This window comes from Tigriopus californicus, chromosome 1 (genome assembly GCF_007210705.1).
Source record: "Tigriopus californicus strain San Diego chromosome 1, Tcal_SD_v2.1, whole genome shotgun sequence".
In the NCBI taxonomy this organism is placed as follows: Eukaryota; Metazoa; Arthropoda; class Copepoda; order Harpacticoida; family Harpacticidae; genus Tigriopus; species Tigriopus californicus.
Window position 1 is genome coordinate 8,298,926 of NC_081440.1, and position 25,093 is coordinate 8,324,018.

The window sequence follows — 25,093 nt, forward strand, 5'->3', positions numbered from 1 at the left end:
GAGGCATATTCAAGATGTGGCTGAACAATCGACTTGTACAGAGTTAGCATCCTGATGCTATCTCTGGACTTAAACGTGCGATATATCCAACCACATGTTTGAAAAGCCTTACCAACTTTCAACTGGATATGCTCATCGAACTTTCCATTATCTTGGAGGACTACACCTAAATCCTTCATGGATGAGACCTGCTCAATGTCCTTACCTTCATCATCTAATAGTGGAGTGTCTAATGGCGTCGACCCAAAGGTCATTGAGCGGAATTTCATTCCATTCAGTGCCATGTTACTCGCAGCAACCCAGTAGTAGATTTGGTCTAGGACCTCTACCAAACAAGCGGAATTCTGACCATTCCTACCAACTACCAATTTTGTATAATCAGCATAGGAAGAGATACTGACATTACTACTACCAAGCTTCTGAAGCGGAGCAATGAAGATGACTGTTAATTAAAAGACCATGATCTACCTTGTCACAGGCCTTGGCAAAGTCGAGATAAACTACATCAACTGATTCATGGCTCGCTAGTACCTCAATAACCTGCAGAATTGCATAAGAAATTCTTGCTTGACTTAATTCAATTGTTGAATTGGATTAATGTTGATTAGGCTTGATTTTTCCTTGTTTAATGCCAGATTAACATTCAAACGTCCTTAGAGCCTAAGCCAGTTTTTGCTACTTTTCGAAGATAGAACTGTGCTTTTACCTTTTAAGCAAAGTAAAGATTTTAATCGCCACCCAATAATATTTACTTTCCTTTGCATGCTTCCCACTCAAAAATATCATTTCCTGGTTGAAACCCACTCCAGGCCAACTTGGCATTGTTGGCAAGATTGATTGGAGAGGTGCGGAATTGGAGCTATTAATCGTTTCTCATTAAAGAACAGATTACAGTTCCAGTTATACTGTTAGACAATTTCCTAATCATGACCAAACTTCTACACCTGATAAATGAAATGGCTATTTTTCCCATCTGGCAAAAATTTACGAAGCGACAAAGATTCTCAAACATGAACCACATGTACTTGTAGCTTAAAGCAGAATCCGAAACAATTTGGCTTGTGATTGGTGATTGTGATATTTGCCCCAATAGTTGAAAGTTTCCTGCTAATTTCAGGGATAAAATTATAATAGTTAAAGTCCCTTTAGAGATCAAAAAATGAAATAAGTAACACGTTCTTTTTGGATTTTTGGGTCGTTATAATAACCCCTTTTTAATTGTAATGGATTCCTAAAAATATGAACTAATTACTGTGATTTTGTTGCTCCCGCCCTGCAATTCAATATTCAAGCTAACAATTTAAATACTTAAACAAATGAATTAATGGATAAATGAACATCTAAACTTTCTAACTGAAAACTAACTTTTCCCTAAACCTTGACTTGTCCTTGTGAATGTGATTAACAGCCATTTGGCTTTTACTAGATCCTTCAGTCTCTAGCTCTTACATATTTTATGGTCACACATATTTTCAACAAAGCCAAGAGGTACTGAACCAATTCATATGTGAAAGGTGTTCACTGTTACTTATTTCCGATTAGCCTCATGGTAATGCTACTAAATAAGTCTGAGTGTGTTGCATGCAGAGGGTTGAGTTTGAATATTAGCACTTAATATTGGAGCAATTTCGTTAATTCTTTGCTGGACTTCTGAATATGGACTTGAGTGTTTTACTGAGCTCAAGTTAAGCAAAATTACTCATCTTGTTTCTACTAAGCAAAACAAAGATAGTGAAATCATCATTCAAGTGCTGCTTCTACATGGCCAATTCATGATGGGAGTAAATCCCGTTTTCTGACAAAATTTCTCCAAAATCCAGCAAAAGACTTGAGTGCACTCGGAATTGTCCAAATACTATCAGCTCTGTTGGTAAATTGTTGTGGATAGAGTAGGGCTTTCATTTTTTGGAAAAAAATATTGCACTGGACAATTGTTAAAAATAGTCATTCATTATGGGAAATACCGTAATCCGTGCTTTGGAGCATGTTGTTTGAATTTTTTTTTCAATATTCCAATAACGCAGTTTAATGTGGGCAATGTGATTGCACCTTTAACCTAATCATGTTAATACCAACTTCTCTGGAAGTCAGCCTGAAGAGAATCTTGTTCCACATGGCTGAAAATTGCAATTGGAGCCCCATCATGATGCCATAAATGTTTCATTCCTACAAAACAGTTGGCCAACTTGCTCCAATCCATGATAAAGGTTAAATACAGCATTTTGACAGAAATCATGATATTCAAATCCAATCATTCCAGACAGTCTTATGCCAATCCGGCGCCCTGATTTTGGGCATTTTAGGCATTTTGGGGAGGGAGAACTAGGACAAACATAACAGTCAACTCGCACTATCCGCCCATTGAATTTTCAATAATCAAGTGATTTTGAGTGAGCTGTGTTACAAAACCCAACTAAGTGAACATGTTTTGCGTAATTCGGTAATTCGCACTATCCAATTGCCTCAATACCACAATGCTATTTGCTTTGACAAGCAAGTAAAATGAAATTAATGTCAAAATTCAATGCATGCACGGTGCGGATTGGCTGAGCATGTTGTCTTTGATTTTACTCCATGGAATAACGTCAGTTGTTCATGAACGGCGTTCACTTGACAAGTCCTATTCCGACATATTTTCTCAAACTCATTGACCTTAACCCTGCATCCGAGTCCCCGGTTCCCCGTCCCCTTGATCGACTCCATCCAGTTGTCACCTGAATTGGATAAAGTGTGTAAGTCTGGTTTTGGTGTGTCCTGGCTGATTCCCAGCAAACTTACTACTCGGGTAACTTGCGAGCACCTCAGCTTGTCCGAACCCTAACTGTCACATCCCAGAGTTTAGAGCCACAAGCCTAGGGTCAAAATCGCCAAAATCTGAGAACATCACAGATCGTTGCTAAGCTTCTGATTTGTTGTACCAAAAACTTTCTTTTACTAGGAGAGGGAACATATTGGCAATAGAGCATGTCAAGTGAATGAAATTCAAGGAAAAATGTGGTTCAGCACCCTGATTTTGGGCATTTTTGTGAGGGAGAACTACGACAAACATAACAGTCAACTCGCACTATTTATAAAATTGAATTTTCAATAATCGAGGGATTTTGAGTGAGCTGTGTTACAAGACCCAACAATATGAACATGTTTGGTGTTAATCGGTGAACGCACTATAAAATTGAATCAATACCACAATGCTATTTGCTTCGACAAGCAAGTAAAATGGAATAAATGTCAAAATTCAATGCATGCATAATGCAGCGTGGTTGGGCATGTTGTCTTTGATTTGACTCCATGGAATAACGTCAGTTGTGCATGAACGCGTTCACTTGACAAGCCCTATACGGAGTTCGTTAAACGTATTCAAAATCTCACTTCGCAACGACTGAAGAAATCTAAGATTTTTGAGAAAAGAATATACTTGATATTGATCTTCTTACACGGTTCGTTTGATACAAGTGTGAATGAGCAGTTTCATCTTAAAACTGATTGTTCATGGTTTTCATAGTCTTGGATGACTCAACTGCGAAGGTCTCAGGTCGTAACTAATTCCAAAGGTTATCCTGAACTCAAGATTTGGTCACCTTGGCCCAGCCGGCCGGCCCTTATCACAGGCCATTGCCAGCGCCAGTTGCTCTGTGCTCCCACAGAGTTACCAGAGCCGTCTTTCTGGGATAGCCATGGCGAAATTGTCGAGGATATATTTTAATTCAACCCGGTTCGATGATGTGGCCGTTTCTTCTACAGAAATGTCTTATCACGTCGATATTTTTGGACAAAGTTATCAACTTGAGCATCAAAAATTGTGCCCATGAAAATGACGTTGTCTGCACAAATTAAATTTCTGGATTGGCCTTCTTCCATTGTAGTCAGGTAATCACATAAAGCAGCATAACATCGGCTAGTCCTAACATGGTGCAAAATGGACAATTGGAGTGTCCATTGAACTTTTTTTGATTTTGACATTTGACTCTTCAAATCTCAAACACGCAAACAAATAAAAATAATAATCACACTGAAGTACCTTAGCAGGGTTCACAATTTTACCTCAACTCAGCAAGTGATGGTGCTTTTTGGGTAGGAGAGAACTATACATAACGGCAGCCTTTGAAAACCCTCAACCAATAAGAATAAGGTACCTGAGAGAAAAATTGTTTAATCAGAGAAGGAGAATCAGCTGACCTTTGTTAATCTTTCTATTTTAAGCATCTTTAGTCGGAACTAGAAGGCTAGTAGGAACAATCTTTCTCAAAGTTCCGAGCCTCAAGTGCTCAGGAGGCGGTTGCCCCCTCATCAATCAGTGGAGTAATCACTCAGATCTATTGCAGACTATGTAACAGAACTTGTTTTGAAAACGAACTTACTAAGCATGGGTACTTATAGAAAATACACATTTCAAACGAGAATAGGAGCTTGCGCATTATCTATCTGAAACTTATTAGCATACATAAGGATTGTATTTATGAGGGCGGGCCTGGTGTAGTAGGTTTGCCTTCTCTGCTCATTTGCTCATTAATGCTTCATCCATTTGAAGGAGTTTTATTGCACCATCAAACAAGATATGCTTTGTTATTAATCATATTAAACATTGGCTCTGAATGCTTTTTTGTAACTCAATAACAAAGATTTTGGCTAATGTTTGGTGAGTTATTCTGATCCTCATTGAACTCAAATCAATGTGGTGAGGCGCTTTAACCAGTGATTGGACACAACGTTGTTGCTCCCATCAGCTGCAAATTTTGTCCAATGACTAGTATGGACGGATTAGATAAATTTTCAAAATCAGAATGGCTAGAAAGCTAAGAAAGCCAAAGCACTAGCCGTTTCCAACGTAACGTAAAAGGTTAGGTTTGATCCCAAAAGCAACCCTGGTTTGATCGAAGAAAAAATCAGGGTTACGTTTTGGGACTAACTAAAGGGTTTGCAATATTCCGCTTGTGATGTCACATGCCGTTGAAAATGTAAATTGGTAGCCCCAGTCGCAACCTGCCACGGTTATTTATTTGATCGCATATCTGTAGTAAGTAGAGCAATATGTCGGATCTGTAGATATCTGTGGTCGCTCCGGTGTGGCAGGCGCCTGGTCCAGCCTTGCTCCGAACTTGGCTAATAGGGCATTCAGTAGCATTCGAAAATTGTCAGCCGTCCATTCTTGGTCAACCCTCGCGCAGTTCTCAGCCTAGTGCCCGCCAGTCACGTTGACCGTCCACTCCGTCCGACGCGATCGAGTGTTCTGAAGCTGAATCGGGCTTGAATTTGGAGCCGCATTTGAAGCTACATTTAGCGGTGTCCACGGCCAAGCTCAATCCCCCNCCCACCCCTAGCGTTTAGATCTGGGTAGTGGCGATCCAAAAGAGCAGAGGCTGCAGCAGACCCAGGAGGAAGGATTGAGTGTTCCCCAAACCGCAGAGAGACAGAGAAGCCAGCCAGGAATCCAGGAAGCAGAAGCCAAAGCTGAAGCGTATCGAAGTGAAGATTTTAAGCACGTTCATGTCCAGAGGAAAGGTCCCGCCCATCAGACCGGCATCGCGTTAGTCCGCGATTAATTGAGTATTCATTCACATCCACTCCAGCCAACCATTCATTCATACATTCCTTTAGAGGTGGTCGAGTGCGAGGCAGAAACAAAAGCTTGGAGAACTCTTCGTTCTCTGCCGTGAGACAGACCAACAGACAGACCAACAGACAGTCCAACAGAGCTCATTTGAGGGAGTAGCGCACGAGGTCCAAGGAAAGAGAGAAAGAAAGAAAGAAAGAAAAAGGAAAGAAGGTGAGACAGCAGCAGCAGCATCTGGCAAGCAGGCAGGCAGGCAGGCATCATGAGTAATCCGGAGGAAGGAAATCAAACGGAGGCGGGGCAGACCACTCAAGAAGCAGAACAACAACGACAACAGGAGGACGAGAATCAGACAGCCATGCATCAAGCGGCAGATGGAGAAGGAGCAGGGGAAGCGGGGACGGAGTCGCAACCGGCTCAGCAGGACGAAAGTGAGCAAGAGGGTGGTGATCATCCGCCCACGGATTCGGTTGACAAAAGGTCAGCCAATGGCCACGATCAAACCAATTCCGGCGGACGATCCGAAGATGAGGAACCCGAGCAAAAACGCAAACTCTTTCTGGGCGGATTAGATTATGGTACCCGCGAAGAGGCCTTGCGCGAATATTTCGCCACCTTCGGCACGTTGAAAGATGTGGTGGTTATGCGTTTTCCCGATACCAAGCGATCCCGTGGCTTCGGGTTTGTGACGTTCGCCTCCAGCCAAGAAGCCAACCAATGCTTTCAGGCCAAACCCCATACCATCGATGGAGTTGTCATCGAAACGAAACGGGCCACACCACGCGAAGAGGCCAGTGGACCCGGCGCTGGACGAAGAGGTCGCCGACACGAAGATGAGGATGACGAAGGCATGGACGGAGATCAACGGCCGCCGGGCAAAGAGCCAGAATGCCAGCGGAAGCTTTTTATCGGCGGATTGGATTATGGCACTTCGGATGAAGGATTGAAGGACTACTTCAGCCAATTTGGCCAGATTGTCGATTCCGTGGTCATGAAGTTCCGGGACACGAAACGTTCTCGCGGTTTCGGTTTTGTGACCTACGCCACCGCCGCCATGGTCGACGAGTGTCAGGCCCAACGACCACATACTCTGGATGGTACCAAAATTGAGGTCAAGCGAGCCACTCCTCGTGAAGAAGTCGACCGAGGGGATGACGGCCAAACCGTTAACAAGGTCTTTGTGGGTGGTTTGAGCGACGCCATCACCGATGACGTGCTCCGTGAATACTTCGGGCAGTTTGGCCATGTCATTTCGGCTGAGCATCGCGTGGTCAAATCGACTGGCAAAAAACGCGGCTTTGGCTTTGTAGAATTCGACGACTACGATCCAGTAGACAAGCTTCTTCTCAAGTCGCGGCACATGCTCAAAGGTCGACGTCTTGACGTAAAGCGGGCCGTTAGCAAATCCGAGATGCACATGCGCGATGAGCCCCCCCGAGGCGAACGAGACGACTACCGATACCCTCGAGACCGGCCGCCCGCGCCTTGGGCCGGACAAAGGCACCACGGTTATGAGAGCCGTGGAGGCTATTCCCGGGGCGGTGGGGACAGAGATAGCTTTGCTCCCGGTCCCTTTGGGCCGCGTGAGGTTAGCAGTCCTTGGGATCGACCCGCCCGAGCCCAACCCAGCCCTTGGCAATCAGCAGGAGGAGGTAGTGCTGGAGGAGGAGGAGGAGGAGGAAACTCTTGGGAAAGTCAGGCTGTTGGTTGGGGTCAGCCCGCTGCCACGCCATGGATGGACGATGGTTACGGCGCACCTCGTGAAGCTAGAGGAGGAGGAAGTTCTTATGGCGGCGGTGGGTCGGCCTACGGAGGAGGAGGTTCTACGTACGGAGGAGGTTCTTCGTATGGTGCAGGCTCTTCTTATGGTGGAGGAAGTTATGGCGATTCAATGGCAGGCGGCGCTAGTAGAGATGCTGGAGGTCCGATGCGAAATAGCTTCGGTTCTTATTACAATCGTAATGCTGCACCCTATGACAGAAATGGTCGTGGAGGATCTAGACCTGCAGCTCCCGTTGAAGGTGGAGGATACGGATACATGAGTGGAGGTTCGGGTGGAGGTGCTGGTGGGGGTGGTGCACGTTGGTAGACACTCAAAATTGAATCATGAATGCATTTGTGGTCTGTGTTTTCTTCTCTAAGTAATAAAGCCCAAAACTCGGCACTGCTGTGTCGTACGAAACGTTTGCCTCTTATAAATATGGTGTGTACCTTTTGATTTCAAGTAGTGAACGGCTCCGCACCATGGCTTTGGAAGAGGAGACCTCTCAGCTTTACTTGGAACATCAACGTCTTCAATTATGCGCTGTACATGTATTGAACAATCTATTCCAAGACAGCCGAGCATTCAGCCAAGCGCAATTGAACCAGATATGCTTGTCGCTAAATCCTTCCCACTTTTTTAACCCTCACAAGTCTTGGATAGGATTGGGCAACTACGATGTGAACGTTATAATGGCTGCTTTAAGTCAAAGGAACATGAACGTTCAGTGGTTTGACAAACGGCGGTGAGATTTTGACCATTGTCTTACTTGGAGGATCAAGCAGTAAACCGTAAACGTAATCAAACTCATTTTACAGACCCATTGAGGAACTGCCCGTCAATGGCGTGTTCGGATACATTATGAACATACCCAGTGCCTTCAAATTGTTCGGCTGGATCAATTGGCCAGGAAACCAGCGCCATTGGGTGGCGATTAAGTATTTCGAATCATTTAACGAATATGTGTTACTGGATTCTAACGCAAAGGAACCTCAGCGTTTGGGCGAGGTAAGAGCTCGTTCTAGTCGCGGCCTAAATGGTTGGGGTCGCCAATAAGCAATCGGCGCAATGTTCAGATCTTCTCACTGGATTTAGGTTTCTGGACTGCGTGCTCACATAGGTCAAGCCATGATTGGAGACCCGTCCACGGAGGTATTGGTTGTATTCTCGACTGAAGAACTGCAAACCTAACAGGACCATCACTTATAAGTTCAACGATACAGGGACCTAGCCCACTTTGAAATACATGACTGAATGGATGGCTCATCATCGGTTATGGACACGAAACGGCCAAGGGTTGTAAAGCGTGCTTGGTGTTGAACTCAAGTTTATTGGCATACATTTAACGGAACTAATAGACTCTGGTGACGGTTGGTGGCCGTTGTGGGGGACTTAATCTTGGCCGGACAAGAACTTGGACATGAAATCCTTGGGCCGATCGTCGACTGTCACTTTGAAGAACTTGGAGATAATGTGCGTAGGCATGGCCCAATTCTCGGCCACCTCCTTAAGATCTTGCTGACCCTAGAAAGAAAATACACATCACTGATAGCACATACGCCCAATCAACAGTGACGGAAACAAGCCCGAGATATCTGAAATGACACATTTAACTGAGGCAGAAGTTGATTATGTCAGGTTTGTAAAAGGTTTGCATGACAAGGAATACATGTGTGGCATCTTCGGATAAACATTTATTGGACTTGCTCATATGCCAATTGCTCATTAAGATTACAATGGTTCTTTTGATAAATCAATTGACAACAAATGAACCTAACGACCATCAAAAATACTGTATCTGAGTTATCCAAAGTCGGTGGCGGTGGACTGAATTACTCTTCTTCTACCCAAGAAAAAATACGGTCTTCTGTTTACTGGCCGATTGTCAATGACGGACATGATCTTTAAGCCTTTCAATATGATGGCAGTTTTCATGCTTTGAGGAAATAACACTATGTACTAATGTTTACTCAAACTTTTTTGATTTATAATGCCCGTGTTTCGATCCAAGTTAAAGACTGTCGTCCAGAGCGCCGATTAAACCAACTCTGAACACTGTTCGAGCTGGCGGGTTCAGGTCCATTAACCATCGATAAGCGGTCTATGTAGACGGGTGAACCCTGTTTGAAAGAAGACCGACTTACCTTGACAACGAGCATGTCAATGACGCGAATGTCCTGGACGTGGGCGTGCTCCATGAACTTTTGCCTCAGTTTGGCCCGGGCCATGTCCTCATCCACGATGAGCGAGTACTGCCGTACCATGTAGGGAATCTGACGGAACCAGGCCCGATAGAGACCCAAGACGCGGAGGCGGGCTTCGTGATTATCCAAGGACAGCAATGGGCGCACCTTTATTCAATGACAAATCCATCCATGAAATTATGAATCCAAGCGGTATGTCGTCTTTCGGCTTAATCGTGGTTGAACCGGCGCGAACCTCAGGAGTAGTCACTCCACCCCAATAAGTGAGCCAGCTCCCCTCCCGTGACACATAAGACTATTAATACGAACTACCTCGGTCACAAGGCATAGTTCTAAGACTATCTTTCGAATGATATCCGTTTTACCCATCATCGTCGCTATCCCCACAGAGCTATTCATTGGATTAAGTTTGAATTTTTCGGTCGGACTCGGCCATCACATATCGATTTCACGTGACTGTAGGTTCAGAGTCCAGACATAATAATATCCTGGCTGGCAAATATTCGCCAATGCTCAGAGGTATGAGCCATGAGACAGAGCGGGCACTCCTGCTTTGATTTGATGCAATGGGCGTGTTCGACTAGCCCGATACAATGCCGGTCAGTCAGTCAGTCAGTCAGTCAGTCAGTTGCTTGGGTTGGGTTTGAGGCCATTGTCCTCCATCCCCTCGGGCTTCTTGGCGTGGGCCTCATAAGTTGCCCGATTGGGTTGGATTATTTCAATATCCAGCCGTTTTATGAATATCCTGACATTGTGGCACGGGGTCATCATGGATTTTGAATGACTATTATGGTCAAGTCGGGGGGCCATCCATGGCTAGTGTCACCCGCTCCGTGGATGGAAGGCGGCGGTCCATCCTGTCTGGGCCATGTCTCAATCGATCTACTTATCAATCTATCGATCTCTGACGATTGATGAGGCTACCCGGGCCCTTCATTTCCTTACCTCCCGTGTGATTCGAGCCGTTTGTCGAGCAGCCATGTTGTTCGTCCAAGCTCCCTGTGATTCAGAACACATCAGAAGAACAACAGCGAGACCACTCGTTCTATCTATATGTATGCTCCTATTTTTTTACAGACACGGAATTTGGAGGTTGAGTTTGCAACCCTGACGTTTGTTTGGTTCACACTCTGGCCATGACATTTATTCTGATTGGTTTGTAGATTTCTAGACATTGGATGTCGGGCGGACGACCGCTAAACAGTCGAATAAACCGGTTTGTGATCAATTCCTAGGAGACCAGCCTTAGAAATGTTTTACCAACCGAGTGGTCGGTTGTCCAACATCCAGTGTCTAGAAATCTATGGCTAATGCTTAGCACGAATGGGAGATGGTACAAGTTAAAAACAAAACACCTTATAATAAGATTAAGGTACATTTGGGAACCGTCCACCAAGCATAAACATATTTGATAGAACACCACTTCAGACCCTCCATGGTGCTATATCTGAAGGCACCTTTTTACTCAAAGTATGAAAATCCTGGTTTACCATTATCAAAAGTTTCAGTTTAATGTCAAGTGAACCACAAAACTGAGGTTCCACTAAAACTCAACTTTGAACTTGAAAGCTCATCCAAAACCAAAAGAATAATCTTGGTCTGGCATAACAAGATTGGTTACATTGCCAGGGTTCACCTTTAGCTTGATTGGAGAAAGATATTACACAAATTGGCAATTTGTCTCGTTATAGCTGGAGTACCCTTCTTTCACCTGATCAGGACGTTTTATCTCTTAGCAATAAAAAGACACCAAACTCCTGGTCCTGGGGAAAAAAGTTTGTAATAAGAAATAAGACTCACGCAACCTTCTTTTTGGTAGTGGATAAAAAAAGTAGTCTAGGATGTAAATCCTTCCGTTTGTGCCTTTCGTCCCCTTCTGACAGACCCACCTGGACACCCTGCACGGAATATGAGAAGGCAGCAGACAGTAAGTAGCCCCCCCAAATTCAAGCTGACTGAGCAGTGAGCGGTGAGTAGTGAGCAGTGAGCCCTAGCGATATCAAAACATACATCAAACTCACAACAAAGGCAGGGAGCCGACGAACATGTGGACGACACCGGACAAATCGAAGCAGAGAGTGATTTTTGCACCAAATCCACACTTGATGATTGTGGCTTATTTATTGCCAATGTATTGGGGCTATTGTGCACCACTAATTAGCATTAGCTTTCAAGCCCGAACTCTTCATGTCTTGAGACCGGGGTGGTCATGCGTCACCCTGGCGGGCAAGCTCAATAATTGTCCTCCCAATTTCCAAATCGCTCAAGTTTCCCAACCTCATTCATCAGTTAAGCTGGAAGGACGCCCGCGACCTAACCTCCAGGACCATTGACCCACCCGTTCCCCGTCCCCGTAGATCTCTCCCATTGATCGACCGCCCATCTATGATTGGCACGCCCCGGTGCCTTGACCCTGGACCACGCAGCCCGACCCTCTAGCCGAGGGAAATCCAACACTTTGGCCCAAGTTTGATCTGGCCAGCCAAGTCTGACAGTCTGACATAAGCAGCCATAGCCCGGATCTCTTGTGCTGAGCCAGCTAGGTCTCAATTGGACTCGGGTGGTCGTTCATTGGCCAACCCCGTCCGGCGTAGGGCTCTCGGGCCAGCCCTAGACACACCCTAATCTCGCTCTAGTCCAGGCAGAAGCCACGGTTGAGCGAGATGGCCCAGAGTGCGGATGTGCGGGCCTTGGAAGCGCTCATGCACGAGTTTTTCGGACCCCACTCGGATTCAGCCCGTCAAGCGCAAATCGAAACTCATTTGCGGGCTTTCCTGGACCAATCCGACTCTTGGCAACATGCGCTGACCTTCCTGGACCAGTCCCACGAGCCCCATGTCCTCATGTACGCCCTCAACATCCTGCAGACGTGGATTCACGCCCGCTGGTTGGCTCTTTCCGGGCCCGAACATGTCCGTATCCGACAACATTTGGATCGACATTTAGTGGCTGCTGTCCAAACGTCCGCGGACTCTGGTCCCACCGTTCCCGCCTTTGTGCGGCGCAAATTGATGCGACTATTAGTCGATATCGCCCGCTCGGATTGGCCGCATTTCTACCCGGAATTTGCGCCCCGCCTGCATAATTGGTTGGCCACGCCCGACACGCGCGCCTTGGGCCTGGAAATGCTTCTTATCGCCTCGGAAGAGCTGGCCACGCCCCGTGCGGATCTGCCCACCGCCCGTCAACTCGAATTACGCAAGCTACTCGAACTTCACATGGACCAGGTGGGCGGGACCCGTCAAACTAGGCTAGGAAATTAATGTTGATCGAAGGCTTTATTGTGTCCGTCTTTTAGTTCTTATCGGCCCTGGTCTCCATTTTGAGCACACTCCTGGCGTCCACGGTGTCTCACGCTGACAGACTGGGTACCCCACCACCTTCGCCCAGTGGCCATCCTCGAACCGATCCCGTGTCCTCGAGTGGGCACGTTCTGCCCGGCTTGGGCTTAACGGGTCCATCCGCTGAGATGGCCGCGTTGGCTCTGTCGGCCTTGGCTCATCTGTATTCCTGGTTGCCTTTAGCGCAACATCTGCCACCTGAATTATTGCAAGTCTTGTGCCAATTCACTGTCTTAGGCCTTAACTCTCAAGCGGTAAGTCATGGACGTCGAGGGGTTGCAAATTTTCATGTCGCAAATTGAGACGACTGTGTTCGTGTATCTCGCGAAAAATGAAATGCTTGCCCCTCAATACGACCACACGGTTCCTATAATGTCGTTTCGTAACTTTCAACAATGGTATCAAGACTAGCAAAAATGTTTTTGGGGATCAGTTAATTAAGAACAATTTCTGTCGTAGGAAAAAAGTCGGCTATAAAATGACAGTTTCACTTTCAGTTTAAATTTCATGAGCACATACCAAGTTAGCTGAAAAAAATTGAATAATCAGTTATCGTCAAAATTGACTCCCAAATGAGCTGACGGCCACAGGTCTGGCAATAATTAATCAATTAACATTTTAAGTGCATTTTCGATCCGAGACACATCGAAGTTTTGTTATCTTGTGTGATGCTGTAATCAATTAAAATTATTTATTAGGTTGCTTCAAACATTAAAAGTGCATAATTTGGAATCAATGTCTTTTAAAAGTGCTGAGTATACCTAGTTGAGTAATTTGTTGGAATTTCATGGAAAATCCATGCCATTTTAAGGAAGAACTTTTGATCAAATTTGCACCTAGTGTTTAGTCATGCTTCAAATAAAAAAGATTAGCCGCTATATGGAACGCTACAATATTTTTTGAACAGACAAAAATATCACATATGTAGTAGGCATTAAGAATTTGAATTCCAAAATCTTTATTTCTAATTTGTTTTTCAGTGACTGAAGCAACCATTTTTAATCAATAGCATCACTTGAAGAAATAGAAATAATGAATATTGCCAAGGGGTATTTGGCGGCTAATTTTGACGAAAGCTGAAACGCTCATCTTGGAATTGCTAAATAGCTGTTTTATATACTTGCCATTGAGCCATTTGTATGCTCATGAAATGTGTACTAACGTACAACTAACTCATTAAATAATTTGTATATTTTATACCTTTTGTCAGATGTGCCAAAAAGTGTGTTTTAACTGATAAATGATACATTTTTGAGCGGTGAGCAACATTTTTAATACAACCAAAATTGTTCCTATTGATTTGTTAACATCATAAACCACCTTTGACAGTCTTGAGAGCAAAGTTAGAAGCTACCTAATAGCATATTAATACTGTGACCACCCACTTCATTGATAAATGACTTTATTTTAGTTTGATTTAAGTAAGCACATGTCTTTGTTCATTCTTGGATTTGTAGGATGTAAGCGATCTCCGTTTAAACGCGTTAGCCATGAGCGTCCTCAACGAGATATTGTACAAGAATTGTGTACCTCAATCCACTGAAGACGCCCTTTTCCACCTTTTTCAAAGCTGCTTTCATCTCTTGGAACGATTGTTACAAACGGATCAGGCTGGACGCGTCTTAAACCTCGACCAGATGGATGAAACGTAAGTACTAAACCGTTATTTAGGTTATAAGTATTCTTTAAGCCAATTTTGCTCCGCATGCCATCGCTCTGTTTGAACCGCTCGTTTTACATGAAGTTCCAAGTCGTCAATGTCTTGGTAGGGCCTGGCCACGATCAATTGCCATTCTTTTAGTAAATCCTCAATGGCCTTGATTTGGTCGCAAGGCTTCATCGTGGACAACGAGCCCTGTAAAGCCCTCCATTTTTGTTTGAGTTCCTGGATTTTGGTCAACTTCAGCCAAATGTTAGTGTCTTTTTGGCATTTACCCACGGGACATCGAATCACCTTCTCCTTGGTGTTCTCCTTTAGAGGGAAGGTAGCCGAGCAAGCCGGGTTCGAGCACTTAAACACGATCATGTCATTAGGCTCTTTCCGAGTCTTCATTTCTTCCCCTGGTGGGACTTCGTTTGGCTCTTCTTCGTCATTGACGAGGACAAGAGCTTCCCCTTCGTTGATGATGCGATAAGTAATGACTAGTAAACGATTCAAAGTAAAGGTCACGAACGCGTTAGAATCATCCTCGGGCTTCAGCTTTTGCGCGCTTTTGAGGAGCTTTCGATATCCGGGAAATAATCCTAAACCATAAGTCTTGAAGGTCATTGGATTTGGAGCTTTCGGGTCCGAAGCCTTTTCCATTTTTGTGTGACGCAATGGGAAAGCGAATGAGTCCACATAGTGAATGCACCTCCACAGGCATGAAACCAAGTTCGTCTCCGACTCTTGTGGTCCTTCTGAATATTTGATATTTCGAAGGATTTTCAGGAGCACGGCGGTCAAAATACCTCGTTCGCACCGTTGCTTGGCCGAAAGAACCGTGGCATCTGATTCCAAGACCATGCCAAATTTTGGAGCCATGGCTTCTTCCCATCCTCGACTAACTAAATCCTTTGGATCAACAGAGAGCACCATTCGGAGAGCCAATCGTGCGTAAGGACTCAGACCCAGCGATTGGCGAAGATAATCAGGATCCAAAGGCCATTCGTAACGATTGTAGGATGCGTTGGCCTCTTCTCTTGCCTTCTCATTGGCGAACAAGGTTTTTCCTCCGAATGAGCAGGGAATGGGTGCCACCAATGGTTTCAAGGTATGCGGGCACAATTGTGGAAGGCCTGGCACACCACTTAGAAGAATTGCTAACCGGGGGCTCTCTTTGAAAAGGCACGATCCCAGGGAAATGTCTCGGGTGACATTCGTTCTGTGCTCATCGATTTGTTGTAGACATGGGGTCGACAATACGTCAAGATCATAGACCCCTGCATTCTTGTTCTCCGACGGTGGTTGATCCAAAATGAGAGGCAGTGGCAAAGCAATCGGATTGTCTTGGATGCTCTTGGCCACGGTGAAAATGCCCATGTTCTTCTTGGTTCTCGCTCGCAATTCGTCCCTGGCTTTAGAAGGTAAATCGGATTTGCCAATCATATCCAAGCTCTTGGCATAAGCACTTCGAGATTGAATGTACTGCTTCAACCGGAGCAAAGCGTGACCTTTCCTTTTGAAAACCTGTAAGACGGCAATTAAGCCAACGCTTCATTCTACTTCCTTGTCCAATATGATCATGCATGATTCATGCACGACGCTTACCTTGTATTGCAAATTCTTTGGGTAACCGTACTTCAAGGCCATGTCAATGTCATTGACACACGCTTCATAACTCCCGGCTGCGTCCATGGTAGCGGATCTATTGGCCAAAGTGATGGCAAATTCCGTGTTGCTGGACGGGTTAGACCAGTCCACGGGATAGGCACAAATGCTAGCGGTGTATTTCTCTCGAGCCTCGAGATGGCGACCTTCTTTAAAAAGTCGATTACCCTCATCTTTGAGAGATTTTGCGACGGATAAGTCTTGTTTTAAGGTGGGTTGTAAACTTATCTCTGAACAGTCCGGGATGGTTCCTTGGGAAAGAAAGAAATCCACTAATTCTGAATTATTGAATTCCTCCAATTTCTTCAAATTTCCACTTGAAAGGGTCGTAAGTAAAACTGATTGAGTTGGCGAGTTTTCTTCGAAGAAGTATGGTTTGGACCGCATCCTCCCTGAGGTCTTTCGGAATCAATGAAAAAGTGCTTTTGAGCGAGAAATTCAATGCGGGTAGAAGCTTCCAGAACATTGGCGCCCTGCCAAGCCGGCTTTTCCTATACCGATGAGAGTTCAAATCCCTCCTGTGCTCTTACACAGGTTCTTAGTACGGGGCTACATGACTCGTAGCTTTCCTTTCATGTTCCCTTCCCTCTGAATTACTCTCCTCTTATATGTATATTTTCTGATTATTTTCTTCTCTGAGAGCTTAATGTTCACAGCTTAAAGTCTTTGAACTTTGGTTAACAAATATATGCCAAAAACTGATTTCATTTCAGGTTCTTGGACAAGGTTATCGAGTTTGTACGGGTTTTCATGGGCTCTCACTTTCACCGGTTCGAGACAAACGCCCATGCTCATGTGGTCGAGTTCATGAGTCTCGTGTTCAAGCTCACCTTTGTGGTGTCCAAAGTGGAGATGTTCGTTGAATGCCTCGAAATTTGGGAAACTCTCATTGCTTATGTTTCCAACGCTCTCTCCACGCGAAATAAAGAGGGTCACGCGGTACTCTTGCGATACAAAGAAGGTCTCCTAGGCTTAGTGGACGAGATGCTCAATAAGATACAATTTCAAAAGTCCCACGAATTCCTTCAACCATTCCGTGAAATGGATCAATCTTGCGCCCATCAGGTACATTCGTCGACAACATCAGTAACCAAACCAGGCGTATCGCTGGACACCTTGAGTTTAAATTTTTGTTTTCATCAAAAACTATTTAGGAAGTGGATGAATGGCGGGGTTATTTGAGTACTTGCATTGAGGTGATCATGAAAGTTAGCGATCTCTTGTCAGAAGAAGTGTTGAAACGCGCGGTAAGAAGTCATTCAGATTCTTTCAAAGAAGCGTGAAGTGCATTTCACCTCGTTTGACTTCTTCTCTGATTTTAGTATTGGCTTTGGCGAGAGATGGCCAAGTCATATTTCCCGCTTGCGGATCATAAGACGACTATGAGTGCCAAAAGTCCTCAAGATCAAGAACGGTTGTTCCTATTCCTGAAGGATTTTTCCTCCGTTCTGACACTCATGGGAAGGCTCTCCACGCTTTTTATTGGTGAGTTCTTCTTGGAGCGACTCCATGATGGGCACGAGATGATGAAGGAGCTCATCACTCTAACCACTTTCAACTCGCGAAACAGGTTCTACGCGCTAGACTTGCCAAAGAAACTCAAGGATGGCTTCGTTCAAGTGTAAGAGACCCTCCGAGGCCTTCATCACTCTGTCAATCTCACTTGCGATCTTTCATGTTACTTTCAGTCAGGTTGCAACAATCGCGTCTTTGAAAGCATGGTGCCATTGGTTGGCGCAACTTCACGCCATCGCCTCGGCCGATTCACATCATGAAGTCTTGTGCAAAGACTTAACTTCAGCCATGGTCCTGACAATTGGACCCGTCATTCGCCAACGGGATTCGCCCGCATTAGTCCACTCGGCGGCTCATTTTTTGGTCACTCTCACGGGCACGGTCCGTCCTCCATCCATCTGGAAGCTAAAAGAGTTTACGGATTTATATTCGTCCATCGGTGATCTCAATTTGGCCTCCGATGCCAACCGCTTGGTCATTCGAGCCCTTGCCAACGTTCTGCTCTTGCCTTGGCCTGGACTTCCGGATCAACGATGGGACGAGCGACAAAAGCACTTGTCCAAGTTTTTGAGGTCCATCAATGCTCCTTTCCTGCGTTTGAATTCCATGCCAAATTTCATGTCCAACCGAGAAGAGCAAATCAGGGGTAAAGTAAACAGTTTCTTGTACGGTTCATCCAAAATATGAAAAAAACTTCAAGTGTTTCTTGTTTTGTCATAGCTGAGTCAGTGGTTCTAAGCTCATTAGAAATCATTCAAGATCTCGTGGAAAGTGTTCTGAGCGAAAAGACTCAAAGTAAACGGCTGTGTTACCATTGTATCAAGGATTTTTTTGACACGTCCCTGGCCATCTTCCCCGTCTACTTGGAAAATACTCGGGTTTGTAAAGGGCTATTTAGTTTCTTTCACAAGGCATTTGACGTGCTTAAAACACAAATGGGTGCTACCACTGTGGAAAATGCAATTCAAACCATTCTCTCCACGTTTGGGAAGAATCAAATGAAAGAAGTTATACTTAATGAAGGATCCAGTGGGATGCACGTGGCTGAAAGTTTTTTGGCCATTCTCGATTTTGTGGTCAAAGAACCGAATGCCTCGTTCCGAAAGTTTGTCACAGATACACTGAACCTAGTCATAAACGACATCTATCCTCTGGTGGCTGACGTAAGTTTTGTACATCGTAAAGTCATGCTCAAATTGGGCACATCGTATTAATATGGGTGTTTTCTGTGTCACTTTTTAGAAGCCAACAGCCGAAATCAAGTGCTCGGTTTTTCGTTTGCTGTACAATATCCTATTGTACAATATGCGTTTATTTTTCAAGCCTTCCGTTGTGAAGAGCTTAGTGCTATCGGGGAGAGACTCGAACGATTCGTCCTTCTCCCCAAATGGCGTCAGTATGAATCAAGACAAAGTTGAACACCAAGCGGAGTTCATGGCTATTTTGCAAGCATTCGGACAGTCCTTCCTCCAACCGGATGTGACGTTGTTCCAACAAAATGTGGCCTCCCTTGAAGACCTCAATCATCGATGGAAGCTCTATCACAAGGTAATACAGCCTTGTGAATCGATTCTTGACAAGGATTCTGTTTTTTTTTTTTTTCCAAATTTGACACTGGTTTTCTACTTCCATTTCCAGCCCATTTTTGTGGAACATTTTACGGAACAATTTCTGAGCGTGTTCTTTCAAGTCTTGTTACGAGGTAGTCATAATTTGTTGAGCGAAGAAATCACCCTTTGTATTTACCACATGGCTTCGGTGGACTTTGAAGCTTTTTTCAACCGTTTCGTCCCATATTTCCTCGAGCAAGATCCCGATTTGGATCTGAATCAAAAGCAAATCCTTCATTCTGGCTTTAAATCGGACCAGGTGAATTGTGTAGTGGATTTGAAATTCACCTTTTCGCTTTTCATTCATGATTCAATTTGTCTCTCTTTTAGGACCTACCTACGTTTTTGTCCAATGCCAATCGGTTTGTCACAGACTTCAAGTATTACAAGCTTTGCAACCTGAGTTTGAAAGCTGATCCAGTTACGTTCAATTAAGTTTTTCAAGTGTTGTGCTCGTTTTCTACTAGCATTATAGTTACGTTTGAAATGAATGATGACTAATCATAGATTGGTTTATTCAAAAAGGGATGAAACGATAATAAAAAAAGACAAGGCTCATGATCAGCATCATTATCTTCGCTCACTCATTCACGAGAAATACAAGGCGTAGGTTCTTAGAAATATCAAGACTTGTTTGGGTATGTAGTCGTCCTTTTCAGAAAGGTTCGTGGGGATCAAAAGATCTTCCATTCGCTTCCATTCCACCAGCAGGTGTTGGATGTTTTTCACTTTTTGCTCAGCGCGCTTGCAAAGCACGTAGTATCGCTCTTGCATTCTGGCCATGTCTTCTTTGACTTTCACATTGGCTCCTTTGACTCCATCGCAGGCGGCTTGGACGAGCTTCAATGTGTTATTGGCCTTGACCACACTTTTCAGGGCCAGGCAAGCATTTTGCTCGGCCTCACGGGCTTCTTCGAACGATTTGGGCTTCTCGGTCACATCCCGAATCTTGATCTCCGCTTCGTTCAACCAAGGCACGAAAATCAGATGTCGGCCGATCTCGAACTGGAACTCGTTGCGAATGGCCGTGGCGAACTCGATCGTGTCCACTTGAGTCAGATAGGCCTTTAAATTCATCATTCCCACTTTGGCTTTCTTGAGATCCTCTTGGAAGTTCTTGCCCATGGGACTAGATTCGCACTCTTTGTGCAGGTTGGCTAGGTCGTCCATATCCTGTCGTAGGTCCATGGTACGGAAGATCTTATCCTCTATGCCCACCGAGTCTCCATCCACGATCTCCTTGATGTTAGCCTGATTGTTCTGAATGGTGTCCAAAAGACGAGCCACTTTCTCTTGGATGCTCTCCGTGACCAAAATGGTTGGAGGCGCTTCATAATCCTCTTTCCTTGGGAACCACGTAAATATGGGGTGATCTGCAAAAAAAGCACCATTCAGAAGCGAGTTAGTGCTTGGTCGATGGACCAAATGAGATGAATCCCATGAAAGGTGCTTGTACCATATTCCTCCATGATCCTTCTTATTGATGCTCAAGATCCTGTGAATGTGATACTGTACTTCGCACACCTGGCAGTTAGCAGCACTCTCTGGCCACTACCACATCCAAAAGAGACACAAGTCTAAATCTTGAAAGACATGCGGAGGTTAGGCTTGAGAGAGAGAGAGGGAGAGTAAGTAAGTGTCTTTGGCAGACTGCCCTAACTTTGCCAATTTCAGCAATTTCAGCAGCTTGTCTTCGACCTCTTAGTGATACGGGCCCGCCCCACTTATATATATAGGTCAACTTTCAAATGGGATGCGAAGGACGGTGGTCGTTGGGTCGGCTTTCCAGAGTTAGATTATATTTATTCCCTCTCCCTCTGACTACACGCCCATACTCGACATTTCAGGTCACAAATCGAGGCTCGAGTCAAATAGTTGCAAGTGTCCAAAGAAGCATAGATACTTACCGACCTAGTACTTACCCACTGCATCTGAGGCCTAATATACTGACAGTGACATCTAATCAATGGCGAGCACCCCCCTAAATAGCTATGAAGAAACGTAAACATGACCCTGAATGTTCTTTCCGCTAAAGACTGAAGAAACTGATGTGTTCTCGAGTTTTACTAGTAATATGAAATTAAATTCCGATACCAGCATATTTCAATAATGAATATTGAATATCATGCTGTGATAAAGTGCAATGTTGTTCAGCCTGCCATTTACAGAACCTGAAAATGAAGAATGTAGAACCAGAGAAATGTAATAGTACTCTGAAATCATTGATTATGTTTTCACGCGGCTCCGGCTCCACGCAACGGTTAGACTATGCGCCATTCTACGAGCATTCATATCATTTCACTGAATTCAAAGCAGTTAGGGCGGACAAGTGCCGGGGTGGGTCCTTTGATTTTTTGACTTTGGGCCGGACTCGATTCTCGATTCCGGCAAAAGATTTGAGTCCAGCAGAGGACTCGAGTCTTACACTACCGTCAATTTTAGCAAGGGAGCCCTTGAGAAGGTCTTGCGAAATTATAAGAAAAAAAACTGGCATGAAAAGTAAATGTTGCATTTTTTTTTTTTGGTTTGCTTTTTCACGGGCTTTTCTAACCGCTACAGGGAATGTAATCCCCAGTACTATTAAAATGAAAGATTATAATTCGTCTATTTATTACCTTTCAATTTCTATATGATATTTGGTCTACCAACGAATTTGAGTTGGCAACCGGCTAATTCCTTGAATGTAGGGTTGATCTGGATGCTATCTAAAAATTTGTCCAAGTCTGACTGAAAGATGCTACCGGATCAACAAAGCCTACGTATTCCCTACGAATATCAGGGAAGCAAATTAAACAATGAAGGAGCCCGAGAAAGAAGAGATGTGGACTTCATTGTTCGAACTAGCCTGGATTCTCGAAGACTTGAAGGTGCTCTAAAACGCACATTAAGCCTCTACGGTCACTAGAATTGACCCTAAACCTGGTTGGGACAAAGCTCATGGATACTTTTGAAAACGTACATATCAGATACCTTTCGTACCTTCTCTGAGTACTGTACAATCCCAACCTTCTAACCTTTCCAATACGAGAGCTCTCTCATTCCTGTGATGTTCCTAGTGAAACATCTTTGACTTGCTCGACCTTTGCAAACGCTGAACTCATTGGAGCCCAAATGGGTGAGGCGTATTCAAGATGTGGCTGGACAATCGACTTGTACAGAGTTAGCATCGTGATGCTATCTCTGGACTTAAACGTGCGATATATCCAACCACACATTTGAAAAGCCTTACCCACCTTCAGCTGGATATGCTCATCGAACTTTCCATTATTTTGGAGGACTACACCTAGATCTTTCATAGATGAGACCTGCTAAATATTCGTTACCTCCATTATCTACGATGGAGTATTTAAAGGAGTTGACCCAAATGTCATTGAGCGGAATTTCATTCCGTTCAGGCATATTACTCTCAGTTACCCAAGAGTAGATTTGATTTAATCCTTTGCAAGGCTACTGGAATCTTGCCATTCCTACCAGAAACTAACTTTGTATCGTCAGCATAAGAAGAGAGACTGGCAGTGATACTAAGCTTTTGAACGGGGCAAACGAATATTGTAAACAAGAGGGCCTAAGATCGAACCCTGGGAACACCTGACTTGACATCATGTATTCACTAAGGGATCCCTCAACCTTAACAATTGCTTCCTACCAGAATGAAACTTTTTAACCAATTGAGAACCCTGCCTTGGATCCCAATTTCATGAGCCTGTTAACTAAAATTGGGATCCAAGGCAGGGTTCTCAATTGGCTTGTATGAATATTTATTGAATTTGTTTTTAGAAAATGAGCTTCGTTTCGGGTATTTTTAGACGTTTGTAAATAAGAATAAAGCAATAAACATTTACACACATGAACTTTTGTTCGGCAATTTTGATCGAAGCCATTGAGAGTTTGAATTCATGTGCTTAAATAACGACCATGATATCTTCTTGATCTTATTAAGTTGCTTCAGAAAGCTACCTCATAATCCATTGCACTGGCTTTGATTTTTAAAAGTCCCGAAGATAATCCTAAAAAATATGATCAAGGGACTTTCAGGCCAGTATTCCTTCCCTGATATCATTGAAATTTGGATTTCTCCTATCGCTCGGTGATTGTAGCGCACTTGATTTACGCGCGACCGAGCTGTAGCACTCAGGTTCAAGGTTCGATCCGTTCGATCCCGAAACTACCCTATGTATAATAGTTCGTCCGCAACTGAACGAGACAAGAGGTGCAACCGCCGACCAATCAAAAGGCAATCATTATCTTTGGAGATGCCAATCTTGACTGTACATTTGACAGCAAGCTCTAGAATCGGAAAGACCAAATGGCGTCCTCCTCAAAGGCAGTAGAGTGATTGTTATTTTAATTTGTCAGACTTACAACCTCTGTTGTGTTTCATGCCGAGTGGTGGTTTTGACTAGATGTTTATTGCATAGAGAGGCGGTATATATACAGGAAAAGGGTAACTATGGAGAGCAGTGAGAGAGGGTCGAGTGAGCATAAAGGGAAACTATGGGTGACTAGAACGAGAATACAACATTCTCCTTTCCCGGAGGATTGGGGAGCCAGCACAGGAACAATAACCAATTACAAATTTACTAGAAACGTTTTTATTGACTAGACATCCGGGAAGTAAGATCTCCCGGCAAAGTATTGATGGGATTCGTCCTGGGCACAATGGGCATCGGTCGCTTTCATCCACGGCACAGTGGGCATCGGTCGCGTTCATCCACGGGCACAGTGGGCATCGGGCGCGTTCATCCACGGCATAGTGGGCATCGGGGCGTTCATCCACGGCACAGTGGGCATCGGTTCCTTTCATCCAGGGCAGTGGGCATCGGTTCCTTTCATCCAGGGGCACAAACGGCAATCCATCCAACACCAGCGCTATCCGCCATCCCGTCTGGGAGCCTCATGCTCCATCCGCTCATGGGGAGAGCCTCATGCTCCATCCCGCTCATGGGAGAGCCTCATGCTCGATCCCCCGGACGGAGAGCCTCAACAGAGGGCAGCAGTCGATCCTACGACTGCGCCATGTTGCATGCGAGTGGTGGTTGTTGACTAGATGTTTATTGCATAGAGAGGCGGGTATATATACAGGAAAAGGGTAACTATGGAGAGCAGTGAGAGAAGGGGTCGAGTGAGCATAAAGGAGAACTATGGGTGACTAGAACGAGAATACAACATGTTGCATTCTTGATTTGCTAATATCTCAGCCAAATTTGTTATTTGCAAGTATATATTAACACATAATGCCATCTTGATTGGGCAAACTAACAACTAACAACTATTAATAATTCACTTGTTGTTATGAAATCGGGATGTAACTGAGAGTTTGCAGTATCGAGTACTGTTTGAGATATTTTCTCTAGCCACGGCTAAAGTTGAGACATAAAATGTTTCGGCTTGAGCACGGCGTTGATCATCTGTAGAAATCAGCATTTGGAAATTCCTATGACACACGAAGCTTGCAATTGTTTTGAATTCGCAAACACTATGAACGTGGAATTATATCGAGCCAATGCCTCATTCATAGACAAGATGGCCTACCTGGAAATTACCACACAAGCGAAAAGAGTTGCAATCAAATCATCTTTTATTTACTGCGCAAGGAAATTTCTGGACTGAAAGCTGCGTACAGTGGGTTCGGAATTCGAATACTAGTTCCCTGAGATGAGCAACTCTACTCGATATGAATTCATCTTCCGTCATCACCACACTCATGCGTATTCATTTAGCCGAAAACATCCCTCATAAATTGACATTACAGCTTATTGGAAGCTACTTTCTGGGGACATGTCGCCTGCGGTATAAGCAC

General features: G+C 44.5%; 6 protein-coding genes across 9 annotated transcripts; 3 read left to right on the forward strand and 3 right to left on the reverse strand.

The window, feature by feature from the left end:
* The first annotated feature begins 5,141 nt into the window (after positions 1 to 5,141).
* Positions 5,142 to 7,776, forward strand: LOC131893659 (heterogeneous nuclear ribonucleoprotein A1, A2/B1 homolog). The gene has a single exon (XM_059243766.1). It carries the CDS (start codon positions 5,814 to 5,816, stop codon positions 7,638 to 7,640), a length of 1,827 nt encoding a protein of 608 aa, XP_059099749.1. The 5' UTR covers positions 5,142 to 5,813; the 3' UTR covers positions 7,641 to 7,776.
* A 12-nt stretch (positions 7,777 to 7,788) lies between these two features.
* Positions 7,789 to 9,004, forward strand: LOC131876839 (josephin-like protein). Of its 3 annotated transcripts, none has more exons than XM_059222348.1 (3): positions 7,789 to 8,058; positions 8,132 to 8,321; positions 8,390 to 9,004. In XM_059222348.1, exons 1-3 carry the CDS (start codon positions 7,796 to 7,798, stop codon positions 8,486 to 8,488), a joined length of 552 nt encoding a protein of 183 aa, XP_059078331.1. In that variant the 5' UTR covers positions 7,789 to 7,795; the 3' UTR covers positions 8,489 to 9,004. The 3 variants fall into 3 exon arrangements, with proteins under 3 accessions (XP_059078331.1, XP_059078339.1, XP_059078347.1); XM_059222356.1 differs by having other exon boundaries at positions 8,409 to 9,004; XM_059222364.1 differs by having other exon boundaries at positions 8,434 to 9,004.
* Positions 8,624 to 10,621, reverse strand: LOC131876859 (NADH dehydrogenase [ubiquinone] 1 alpha subcomplex subunit 6-like). The gene is made up of 3 exons (XM_059222372.1): positions 10,463 to 10,621; positions 9,458 to 9,664; positions 8,624 to 8,837 (listed from the first exon to the last, which is right to left on the reverse strand). Exons 1-3 carry the CDS (start codon positions 10,532 to 10,534, stop codon positions 8,706 to 8,708), a joined length of 411 nt encoding a protein of 136 aa, XP_059078355.1. The 5' UTR covers positions 10,535 to 10,621; the 3' UTR covers positions 8,624 to 8,705.
* Positions 10,622 to 11,718: 1,097 nt separating this feature from the next.
* On the forward strand, positions 11,719 to 19,860 carry LOC131893621 (exportin-6-A-like). Its single transcript, XM_059243720.1, has 11 exons — positions 11,719 to 12,744; positions 12,816 to 13,112; positions 14,316 to 14,506; positions 16,882 to 17,233; positions 17,323 to 17,415; positions 17,491 to 17,789; positions 17,857 to 18,329; positions 18,404 to 18,846; positions 18,926 to 19,231; positions 19,322 to 19,552; positions 19,624 to 19,860. The coding sequence occupies exons 1-11, from the start codon at positions 12,181 to 12,183 to the stop codon at positions 19,726 to 19,728; spliced, it is 3,354 nt and encodes a 1,117-aa protein (XP_059099703.1). The 5' UTR covers positions 11,719 to 12,180; the 3' UTR covers positions 19,729 to 19,860.
* LOC131893638 (uncharacterized) lies at positions 14,244 to 16,597 on the reverse strand. Its single transcript, XM_059243743.1, has 2 exons — positions 16,109 to 16,597; positions 14,244 to 16,027 (listed from the first exon to the last, which is right to left on the reverse strand). The coding sequence occupies exons 1-2, from the start codon at positions 16,553 to 16,555 to the stop codon at positions 14,531 to 14,533; spliced, it is 1,944 nt and encodes a 647-aa protein (XP_059099726.1). The 5' UTR covers positions 16,556 to 16,597; the 3' UTR covers positions 14,244 to 14,530.
* LOC131876826 (uncharacterized) lies at positions 19,792 to 23,680 on the reverse strand. Of its 2 annotated transcripts, none has more exons than XM_059222328.1 (2): positions 23,656 to 23,680; positions 19,792 to 20,666 (listed from the first exon to the last, which is right to left on the reverse strand). In XM_059222328.1, exons 1-2 carry the CDS (start codon positions 23,672 to 23,674, stop codon positions 19,882 to 19,884), a joined length of 804 nt encoding a protein of 267 aa, XP_059078311.1. In that variant the 5' UTR covers positions 23,675 to 23,680; the 3' UTR covers positions 19,792 to 19,881. The 2 variants fall into 2 exon arrangements, with proteins under 2 accessions (XP_059078311.1, XP_059078320.1); XM_059222337.1 differs by lacking the exon at positions 23,656 to 23,680 and adding an exon at positions 20,750 to 20,895.
* Between the last annotated feature and the right edge of the window lie 1,413 nt (positions 23,681 to 25,093).